The following is a 12,389-nucleotide window of genomic DNA, read 5'->3' as shown; positions in this document are numbered from 1 at the left end:
CTTCCTGTCTCTCAGTCACACAGAATGACAGTCAGGCTGACAGAGGCTTGCTGTGTGTTGTCTGCTAGCGTGACAATAGATCATACAACAGAGCTCTCTCTCTCTCTCTCTCTCTCTCTCTCTCTCTCTCTCTCTCTCTCTCTCTCTCTCTCTCTCTCTCTTCTCTCTCTCTCTCTCTCTCTCTCTCTCTCTCTCTCTCTCTCTCTCTCTCTCTCTCTCTCTCTTCTCTCTCTCTCTTCTATTGACTGGAAGTGTTTCCCTTGATTTAGGAGCCTTTAGAAGATGAGAGGGAGAGGGAGCTGGCCAGGGCACCAAGGGGACAGAGGGGAGAGAGACAGAGCCAAAGCTCCAGGCTTTGAAGACAGACTACAGAGGGGTTTAAGTACAGCAATCCTGGGAGAGTTCCACTCCAGGGTGAGGGATGACAGCAGATGTTTCTGTCCTACCCCGACATTCCTTTATCTTCAGATACTGCCGCCTTTGTCTGAGAGAACAGTCAGACAGAATACAACATCAGTCCTCAGTCTCCCCAGGCGACCTCAACCATGATGCAATTTACTGCCATACATGCATGCATCCAAGCTGATTTTCAGAGACCCTTGAGACTGAAGGAACATGCCATGCACATGTATGTCTGCTCTAACACATGTAGCGCAGACATATGTGTATCATATGTTTCCTCAGTCTCAGTTTTGTGTGTGTCTCTCATAAATCATATGTCACTCATAACATGTCATCATGCTGTACCCTTGTTGCCCAAAGGTCCACAGAGGGCTGCTATTACTGTGGTTGTTTTGATGTTCCTTCTACGCCTCCAAGTGGCCTTACTGGGAACAACACACATGTGTTTCTGACTTATTTGTATGCACTATACATGCCAAAGTAGAAACAACAAGCATGTACAGAGATCCAGTGAATACAGTCCTAAAAAGAGGAAAGCACTAAGAACATAAAACGTACTCTCCCTGCTGTTGTTCCCATTCTTTGCTTTACTATCCAACACTCCATGTCTTTGGTTTGCCTCAGTAGTAAGTGTTATTAGCAGAGTAATGAATAGTGGGTTTAGTGTAGAGTCTGGGGGTGTTTGGTTAAGGGGAGTGGGGAGGGGGAGGGAGCAGGGGGCAGGGGGCAGGGGGCAGGGGAGGGAGGAGGAGTGGAAGAGAAAGAAAATGGTTGTTTTTCAAGGGGGGGTAATTTTGCTTCTTCAAGTAGGCTCCTTTCAGAAACAGTTTGAGTATAGCTCAGCAGGAATCATGGCAAACAAGACACTGAATCCACTAGTTTTAACTAGAACTATATGGTGCGATATCATATATATAATCTATATAAAACATATATTGTATATCTTATTCTAGAAAAACATTGTAATTATACAATAGCCTACAATAACTGCAAACACTGGCATTGCAATTGGCTCAACAACATTTTAAAGGATGACAACAAACTAAGACTAACAACCTCTGTCTTCTGAAAGGGCAGCATGAAATAGAAAAGAAGTGCTTATCTATGTCTCTGTCACACACACACACACACACACACACACACACACACACACACACACACACACACACACACACACACACACACAGCGCTGTTGTTCGAGCTGGGGTGCTGGGAGTGGGGTAGAGAGCAGGATGGGGCCAGTGTTGCAGCAGGAGCCAGTCTGCAGTATTGAGGTGCTGCAGCAGGAACGGTCTGTAGATTAAGGGACGTGTCTGGGGTGGGTAAACCATGCTCACTGGGTGGGACAGAGACTCAACGCTTGACCCACGATGAAGGTGAAGAGGAGGTCTTCCTCCACAGATGCACAGATTCCTTCACTATCCACACTCTCTGGCCTATTCGTCCTTCTTCTCCATGCAGGTAAGTGAATTTTTTTTTATTTTAAGACTACTTTTTAAGAAGAACGAATGTGGGAAGATCTAGTAGCCTAGTTGTTAAATAAATTGACTCTTTCAAGTCAAGTAATGAAATGTTCCATAAAGTTATTTCATGATTTTTGGACTAGTAATGGATTCATCTTGAAATATGGGTTTTGGGTTTGACTTTTTTGCCACTATACACTTCACCTGTATAATTAAACGAAATACCATGTTGGAAGTGAGTGCTGTACAATAGTTAATCTACCCAGGCAGTGATTGTGTTGTCCTGATGTACCCTCGGTATTCTGGGAACAGCTCTATTCAGTCTGTACAGACATACGGCTACATTAAGAGGGGCTTGGGTGACGTGAGCTGTGGTAGGGATGTAAGGGAAAGTGCAGGGGAAGTTTTAGGATATTAAGAGGTTTTAAGGGAGACAAAGCCAGGGGCAGCCAGTAGAGAGAGAAACAGAGGTGTAAGTGCATAGGGGCCAGTACTAACCCAGCCTACTGCTGTGTGCTGGGTCGTGTCATGGTGGCGAAGCTGCTATTAGGCAGAATCACTGAACCCTGTGTCCTGCACTCCCAATCACAAAGAGCATGTCTCAGAGTGTCTCTCTCTCTCCCAGTGGCTTGTTTCATGGAAGGAAACACTTCCAACAATCCTGCCCTTTGTCTGCTCACCCTGGCAACCCTGAGTGTGACAGCTCAACAACGGTTGCTACGGTGATGGGGCGATGGCGATGGCGATGCCATGCGGGCTCTCTGTGGGGACCAGAGCTGAGAGGTGCCACTCGCTCTCCCTCCATTACCCAGAATGCCATGCAGCCATCACTTAGCCCTAATGGTGCAGCAGCAGCCATGGCTGGCTCTGAGTAGCCCTACATGTGGTGAAGGATGTGGTAGTCTTGAGAGCCAGACTCAAAGTCTCACACTGACATGTAAATCTGGCCAGGAGTGTGGTGACTTATAGGAGCCACAACTGTGAACATAATGCCTTTACTGTGTTTGGTTACCAAGGCAGGGCTGTGCTGAAAAGGATGATATGCATGTAGAACTGTAAACCATCCCCCTGTGTTCCCAGGGGGCAGTGATTAGTGGTGCATAAATCAAAATTACATGTAAAACATGGTTGTTTGGAGAGGTCATGTCCTGCTACTATATTCTCAAAGAAAGATTGATATGGGTGATTAAGAGTTTAATGGCTCTCAAGACCCATAACCAAATGGACTCGACAAGGGAAGGCAGAACAAGGGACATTCATGGCTAGGGACATTCATGGCTATATCTGATAAATTGTCGGTGACACTTGCTCTTAAAAAGCAGAGGCAAAAAATAGAAAAACTTAATTCAGCAATGACTGGTGTGTTGTGTGAGTTGATAGAGATATGTGCTATTAATTACCACATGTTGTCCCGTGTCTCCAGGCAGTGTTGTGGGTGTGAACATCACCAGCCACGCCCACCTTGTGCGGGGCACCCTGGGTGGCGACGCCCTTCTGTCTGTCAGCTACTCCAGTGCCAGCTCTGACCTGCCCGTCATCAAGTGGCAACTGAGGAGGGACAAGCCTGTCACCGTGGTCCAGTCCATCGGTACCAACATCATAGGTAGGGCCAGGAGAATTTCTTAAATTATATATTTAAAGTAACTCATTAGATACTTAAAGATACTTCCACCACCAGTAACAAGAGGTGGACCTAGTACCCTCTGGAGCTATATGTTAAACAATCACCTTGCACTGATACCTCATCATCTCAATGAATTAATAATCTGTTTACCACACAAACAAGGCTTTATGACATCTGGATTATCGGTGCACTCCTTTAATGATGTAATTTCACTTCTGTTGGAAGCGCTGTTGGTGAAACAACTGTACAAATCGTCTAATGTTTACTGGGACCATGGTTGACAGACAGTGCCTGCAGTGGTAACAAGACATGGGCCCTAATTCATAGGCAACCTGCGTCCAGAGTACAGAGGGCGCATCCTCGTGTATGAGAATGGATCTCTGCTACTACACAACCTACAGCTGTCTGACGAGGGGGTCTACGAAGTGGAAGTCTCCATCACTGACGACACCTTCACTGGAGAACGCATCCTCAGCCTCACTGTAGATGGTAGGTGTGACTGGCCACGAGACTGTGTTAGCCAGGTAAGCTAAAACCTAACCTAAAGTGTCTTTATCACTGATGATACCTTCTCTGGAGAATGATATTCACATGTTGTAGTATCCAGTATTGTGTCCAGACCATGTGGCCCAATGTGTGTGTGTGTGTGTGTGTGTGTGTGTGTGTGTGTGTGTGTGTGTGTGTGTGTGTGTGTGTGTGTGTTCGTGTGTGTGTGTGTGTGTGTGTGTGTGTGTGTGTGTGGGTGTGTGTGTGTGTGTGTGTGTTAACTGCCACTGTTAATTCAGTAAAGGTCTAAAGACATTTTGGACACCTTTGGTACATGTGTGTGAGGGAATTTGAATCTCAGGAATTTACCCTGTTTATGGTTGTCCTTCTTGAACTCTTATTCAACATCAGTCATACCAGTACTTAACTTGTTTGTTTGACCAACCATGTCTAAAAATGTATGTAACAGATGGATCAAAGTATATCACATTTTTCTCCATCTGGTAATACTCTGATGCTGTCTGTGTGACATGTAACAAATGGGCCCTGTGCGTCGGAGCCATGTTTTGAGAACATAAGATATGGTGGATCTAAAACAACGGTGGCACCAGGGTGAGATAAGTGTCACGGGACTAAGTTCCGATAATAAGTTATCTGTCAGAATATAAGAAAGGAATGTTGAGTGGTTGGTTAAAGAGTTTTATGGCTTCCATAAAAAACTGGTCTATGTTGTTGCTCTCTCCATGCAACCAAGTTTTGTTGGTTATTGAGGTTGTATTTGATTCTTCATTGATTCTTATTTAATTTGTATATGATAATAGTATGATTGTATATGATAATAAATTATTAATTTGATTGATCCACATTATTGTAACACTGGGGTCTGTCTCCCGAGTGAAAAAGTTGATTTCTACGTGTGTGTGTGTGTGTGTGTGTGTGTGTGTGTGTGTGTGTGTGTGTGTGTGTATCCACAGTGCCTGTGACCAGACCTTACGTCCAGATGATAGCTTCTTCCGTCTTGGAGCTGAGTGAACAATTCACTCTCTACTGCTCCCATGACAACGGGACCAAGCCCACCTACGGTTGGCTTAAAGGAGGGAAGGTCCTGACCAATGACACACGCCTTCTCCTGTCCCATGACCAGAAGGTGTTGACCATCTCGCGGGTGCTGATATCAGATGATGACATCTATAGCTGTACTGTAGAGAACCCCATCAGCAGCATGAGGAGTATCCCTGTCCAACTCACTGTCTACAGTAGGTGGTGTCATAGTACCCGTCTCTCTGTCATTAATTTAGACCTTCTGGGTCCAAATAGCATTTATTTTTCTCTCAATTGCAAAAATCCTGCCTGAAGGCACCTGAGTGAGCTGGCCTAGAGGACCATAGGGGGCTAGTTAGAGAGACAGAAGGATAGAAGGAGCCAGGCCCGGAGTACACAGACAGGCTAATCCAGTGAGAAGCCTGAGTTATTTATGAGGAGCTGTAGATAAAGGAAACAGGTGGAGTTGATGTTTCACCCCAGTGGAGCTGGATAATCCTGACTTCATTACTGTTGTAGCGCTACATGGTGTATAGATAGAGCAGTGTAACACACACACAAACACACACAAAGAAACACATACGCACTCACGCATGCACGCATGCATTCACGCACGCACGCACAAACACACACACACACACACACACATACACTCGCACACACACACACACACACACACATACACTCGCACACACACACACACACACACCAGCGTACTGTGACAAGTGCATGGAGAGCAGCTCTGTACATACAGCGTTGAACAAAGCATCAGAGCAACCCCATTCAGTCCACCTCTCCCAGGCTTGGCAACCAGTCCAGGAAATTAAGCATTTCTGTTCTTTATACTCTAGATCTGTTCCAATCTTATTTATTTTGTTTTACTGTCGATATATTAGAAGGAAAGTGGTGAATGTTGTTTTATGATAGGTCAATCAGACAATATAAGTAGAATATAGTTTTATAGTGGGTGTAACTAAGTTAGGTAGTTTTCTAAGGTAGTTTTCTGAAAATATATATCTTAGACTGGTCTATTGGTTGAGTGTTTAGACAGTGTGAGATCAGGCCACTGTGTGGATCAGTGTGGTCTATTTCTCTCTGGCAGGACGGAGCTCGCTGTACATCATCCTTTCCACCGGTGGCATATTCCTACTCATTACCTTGGTGACCGTGTGTGCCTGCTGGAAACCAAACAAGTAAGAGATCCTGTTTGAATACTGAGCTTGCAGTGACCAATCCAATTAGATCAGTGATTATTCGAGGAATGGAACGATGCATTCTTAGAGTATTGGAACAGGGCAAGAGTTCTATTGTCCCTCTCAGCTCTGGTGTGTGTGTGCGTGCATGCGTGTGTGTGTGTAGGTGTCTATTTGTGAGTGTATGTTCCCTTTGGCTCACGTCTCGTGTTTCACAATGCACTGACATTGATATCACAGTCTTCTGCAGAGGAAAGGGTCCTCTTGTAGCTATGATAACGTTACACAGCATGATACCCCAATGAATGAGTTTTTCTTGATTATTTGAGCAGATTTCTTGAAACAGTGTCCAACTTTTCAAAACAGTTAACATGTTCCCCTAAACACATTGGCCAAAACACCACATTTCTTTTGCAAAATGCACCAGAAACCTCAAAATGAATTCATGCCACAAAAGCAAATCAGTGCATCAAAACAGTATAATTTGTTATTTAATGATGACAATTCAATTCACCATTAATTTCATAATGACATACTAAATAGTAACTATAACGATCAAAAATGTACTATATATATTTGTTGTAGCTCTGCTTCTGTTACAGATAATACGAATGCTTAACATCAAAATCTAATTCATCTAAAATATTCAGAAAGAAGCAGATTGTTACAACAACATAATTTGCATTACTGACAGTTTTTCTCGATTGCTTGAGCAGATTTGTCCAAACAGAATTCACTTTTTCAAAACAATTAACACACAGGCCAAAACTGAAACACGTTGGCCAAAATTACACATTTAATTTGCAAAATGCACTAAGACTCTAAAAACATTAATTACATGACACAAAATCAACTACTGTGTCTGCATCAAAACACACAACTTGTTAGCTAATGAAAAGTTATTTCAATCAATCGTTACATAATGGCCCAATAAATACTAACTACAACTATCAATATACCCTAACGTGGTTAACACTCTTTTATATGTCTGTGCCATTTGTTGATACTATGACTATGTACAGTAGGTAGGAGTTTAGGAGTTTCCAGGTCATTCACCTCGCAAAACAACCACCAGGCGACGTCGTTGAGCATGATGGATATGTTTACATTGCAAGAGTACTGTACTGTAGCTTGCTGTATGAGTTGTTTCAAACGCGCCGCGTTTTATACAGTATCATAGACTCGGTAGGCAAAAAAGTTTGGTCTAGCTTGTATAGTTTAACTTGGATATCCGAATAATTTATTTAGCCCAAGACACCGGCAGTCGCCACTTGTATAAATAAAAAGAAATCACTGACAGGTTTGTGTGGTGATTCGTGTGGTGATCATTGTGTGGTGATTCGTGCATACATTGTATTGGACACGTGTGATGTGTGTAAAATACTTTTTTGAAGGTTGTACTTATAATAACATAGCCTTTCGCAATCGCTCGCTTGATCGTTTCATCGATCATTAAAGCAGAGCAGCTGAGGTATAGTTACAATGGGAGGGGGAGGGAGAGGGGACTCGCTCACACAGTCAAGATCAAGCAAGAGAGCGGGAGAGAGAGAACGGGAGGGGGATACAGCAGAGCGTGTCCAAAACCAGGGGTGCATTTTTTTTGTATGCTGGTGCGATCTTCCCAAATAGGCTATGGCATTATGATAAATAATGTGTGAACAAAACAAGGTTACATTACATTATTTTATATGTTCCATGTTTTAACTACGATCAAGATTTAGCCGACAGGTAGTTCTCTATGACAACTATCGCCAACAGACCTGTGTCAACAAAACTCACTTTTGGCGCGTTTCTATTCACATACTGACACTTAAAATCCAGTGTGACTGGATGGAAATGTTCCCGAGCCATCCAGGAGTTGAACGTTTATAGTGATATGCTGTATGGTTGATGGGGAGGCTCATCGTTTATCGTTTCCCATTAACAAACAAAGGCGGGACAATTTATCCAGCACGCTCTCCCCCTTCAAACGATCCAACGGAAAGTGCTATACAAAATAAATGCATTATTATCCAACTGAAATCCAAAACCCTTACTCCTGCCTCGCATGAAAATTCGTTGCATTATTAAAGCCGACTCACGCTTATTCATGTTAGACTGCGCTAAACATTTCCCCCGCTTCTCTGCGCATATGAACTATGTCCATGTAGCTGAAATGCGCGGAATCAACTGATAAACATTATATCCTATGACTTAATTAATATGCACATTTGCGGACACACTGCCACATATATTCATTTTCTAAATTACATTTCTAAATTAAGGTTCATCCATGCGCTGTGAGAGAATGCTTGATGACGGTATGAGAGTAGATAGGACTTGGTTCCATTGCTTGGTCCTCGTTAAAATAATCTTATATTTACGGTTATACTGGGGGGGTAACTGATGACAGCTAACCCATACTGCATGAGTCATTGTATTATTCCTTCTCGCGAGATAGACTTCCTACAGTACGTCCCTTACCTCAAGTATTTGAGCAGAGTGGGAGTGAGTAAGTGTTAATGTTAATGTTAAAATGTTAAACGCTCTTTGCTTTGTGAGCACACTGTGGGGTGGCGGAATCGGGACAAATAGCCAAAATGCAAGGTGGTGTGCGGTGACATAGGCGCCTGCTACTGTACATTGCAGCCCCATGACAAATGCAACGCTTATCAGAGCTGTTTATAGGCCTTGTGTCATAAACCTGAGATGCTTTTCACTCACACTAACCACTACGTTATTCTCCAGTCAAAAGTAACCAGATTTGCTTGTTTAACACTATTTTCCTGTCCATGATACTGTATATTAGCTGGTGTGACAGTAAAACGGCCCTTTGGCTGTGACGAAGGTATATCTTCTCATGTGAGATCATCCTCCATTTGCAATGTAGCGATTACAATTCAGAATTTATCACATTACCTGTGAGCTCATTAGTGATAAAAAAAAATAATTGACTAAAACACTGTGAAATACGCGCTGACAAATGTAAACAAACATGGATGTTTGCAAGTGCAAGACGCAAATGCCATTCTTCACAGCTCTTGTGGTCACTTTCGGCAGCACTTCACACCGTGAAATTTCTGCAGCGAATGGATTCGACGTACCCCGCTGAAGTGTCATCCTGTACCTATTAAACCTCTACCTACTGTACCATAAAAGACAAGTAAACATATTATCACAGCATGGGGTATATTCTTTTTTCCTAAAATTATTTTACCAACGATGACCAATGCAGAAAGAATGTCACTCAAGAGCATGAATATCCAGAAACAAAAGCCTTTATTTTACGTTTTTCCATTTTGTCCTTTACAAATTCAATGATGCTGTATATACAGAGAATACAAATAAAATACAGCAAGCTAACAATGTCAAAAGCAATGTCAAAAAAGGCAACATAAACTCAGAGGTGACCTCCTTTATGCATGAATACAGACTGATTGCTGATTGAACAACTGTGCAAAGATGTTTTGCACACATGCAGAAGAGGTTCACATTCAACAAGGTGGGTGTGGGTGGTGATGTTCACACCCACAACACTGCCTGGAGACACGGGACAACATGTGGTAATTAATAGCACATATCTCTATCAAAAATTTAGTTTGGCATGATTTACTCAACTGAGTTTTGCGTCTTTTGTAGAGAGTTGTGTTTACTGTTTTGCAAAAATGTGCTTAGCATTTGCATTATGTATGAAAGCAATGATAAATTACTTACTGTTATGCAAAAAAAGAATACTGCTGTGCTCATTAGGTTATGTTGGAGATCAAGTGGATCCCAGTTTAATTAAAAGTGTCTTAGCATCGAGAAAAACTGTAAACTCTTGAGTGTGTCTTATGTAGAGAGGTGTGTTAACTGTTTTGCAAAAAGTATGTTATTGTGATGGGCATGTGAACTGCAGTTTCATACAAATGGTGTAAGCGATCGAGAAAAAGTATAACATGAAACACTGATGTCCTGTTTCCTTGTCCTCAGAAAGAAGCGCCAGTCTGCCATCCAGAGGTCCCCAGTCTACGTGGAGAGGTGTGAAAGCAGCCATCATGGTAAGGGTTAGGAGGGGTGTGAAAGCAGCCATCATGGTAAGGGTTAGGAGGGGTGTGAAAGCAGCCATCATGGTAAGGGTTAGGAGGGAGTTGAACTGCTCAATGTGGTAGAGTACTCCACACTATACATTTGGTGCAGAATATTAATATTCACCTTCATCCTTTCATTTGCAGTTGATGTTGACGTTGTGCCTAAATCATCAGGTCATGAGCGGAGGAACCCCATGGCTCTCTATGTTCTCAATGAAGATGTAAGTGACTAATTCTTAAACCACTGTAGACTATCATCCAGAATTGTACTAGTTTTACTGTGTTTTGTAGTATGAAACAGAATAGAATAGAATAGACTAGACTAAAATAGAATACATAGGTGATATGAGTTATGTAACATGGTTGTTCTAGAGCTTTAGAGTACCTGATAACCTGTGTTTCCTAATAATTTCTGTCCCAGGACATTCCTGAAGGGGAGGAGTGTTCAAACATTAGCCAATCAGAGCCGAGCAGTCCCCCAAGCTACACAAACTCCTTTCCCCCCTCCTCCTTCCCCCCCTCCTCATACTCACCTGAAGTCCCCACCCGCTCAACACGGAAGTACCCCCGCAGTCCTGTACCCTCTCCCCTGGCACTGGCTCACAATGTCCCAGTCCAGTTCCCTGATCACTACCCAGCCCACCCCCCTGCTTCACCTCCACATGTACACAGTGCAGGCCGCAAGCTCCGCCCACCTGTGGCTTTACCAGCCCACAGTTCAACAGAGGAGCCGACAGCCACCCCAAACACCAGTGACCAGTGACCACCTTCATCATCATCTTCCTCATCACCAACACCACCCCAGACCAGAAGCCAGAACTCTAGTCTCTCATGACAGACTGTGGTATGAGACTAGTTCTGATCAATACATTTAACAACTTCACACACACTTGAAGATTTCTGAATATGATGTATACTGTGTCTAGTTGAGTTGGCAGTAGCCACAGTATGTGGCAGTGATCACATAGTAAGTTACCATAGACCATGTACTTTGAGATCAGGATGTGTTAACTTATTATTGTACTTGAAGGAAAATTATAAAGTGTAAAGTGGAAGTGAAGCAGTTTAAAAGCTTAAAAAAACAAACATTTGAGGACTTCAGTTTGTTCTATCTGCTACTGCTCCATATACAGTATTGAAGAGTGGGGTTACAGAGGCAATACAATCCCAAGCTTTACTGTCATGAAATGATCTGATATGAATGCCTGTAGATATGTAAATACTGTATGTAATGTTCTAAGTACTGTTACAAGGCCATTTTCCCCAAGTTGTTTCACTTAACCAATCATTTAAAACTTTCTATTTGTATCAAAATGAACATTTTATAGCCTTGATCAACATTAAATGAGTGGGGAAATGCAAAGAAATCCTTTATTGAACCCCTGCAGGAAAAATATACATTTCCATGGTAAATTATAACTTTTTTTTTCCTATAATATTTTTTTAATTACATTTACATTACATTCATGGGATTTAGCAGACGCTTTTATCCAAAGTGACTTACAACAAAGACATTTGTCTAAGTAAGTGAATCATCTATCCATCAGTCATCATAAGAAAAAGTAATCTATGCTAGGACCAGGGGGGAATTGGCAGTCACAATGTTAGAAAAAGGAAGAATTACATTTTACTTAGAGTAGAGAAACTGTACAGGGGGATAGTGGGGATGAAGAGTTCTTTAGGAGCGACAGTTAAGATGTAGCCTGAAGAGATGGGTCTTCAATCTACAGTGGAAGATAGGTAGTGACTCTGCAGTCCTGACAGCAGTGGGAAGCTTGTTCCAGCAGCGGGGTGCCAGGATAGTGAAAAGCCGTGACTGAGTAGCGCGACTGCTACATCCACGTAGAGGTGACGGTGCCAGGCAACCAGCCGAGGTGGAAGAGCGGAGTGATCGGGCAGGGGTTTGGGGGCTGACCATTGCTTGCAAGTAGGGAGGGGCTTTGCCGCCCGGTAGGCAAGCACCAGGGTTTTGAATCTGATGCGAGCCACTATCGAGAGCCAGTGAAGGGTGCGAAGGAGGGGGGTGACATGGGAAAACTTGGGGAGATTGAACACCAGACGGGCGGCAGCATTCTGGATGAGCTGCAGGGGTCTGATGGCGGAGGCAGGGAGCCTGGCCAAGAGTGCATTG

The 12,389-nt window shown here is 43.1% G+C and overlaps 1 protein-coding gene across 1 annotated transcript; it reads left to right on the top strand.

The window, feature by feature from the left end:
* Positions 1-738: 738 nt before the first annotated feature.
* hepacama (hepatic and glial cell adhesion molecule a) lies at positions 739-11,021 on the top strand (the record flags this gene model as incomplete). The annotated part of the gene is made up of 10 exons (XM_083694711.1): positions 739-743; positions 1,702-1,863; positions 2,178-2,229; positions 3,246-3,468; positions 3,817-3,978; positions 4,950-5,231; positions 6,119-6,209; positions 10,161-10,228; positions 10,403-10,479; positions 10,680-11,021. 10 exons carry the CDS (start codon positions 739-741, stop codon positions 11,019-11,021), a joined length of 1,464 nt encoding a protein of 487 aa, XP_083550837.1.
* Between the last annotated feature and the right edge of the window lie 1,368 nt (positions 11,022-12,389).

This window comes from Argentina silus (assembly GCF_951799395.1).
Source record: "Argentina silus genome assembly, chromosome: X".
Lineage (NCBI taxonomy): Eukaryota > Metazoa > Chordata > Actinopteri > Argentiniformes > Argentinidae > Argentina > Argentina silus.
This window is presented reverse-complemented; position numbering and strand designations above follow the sequence as displayed.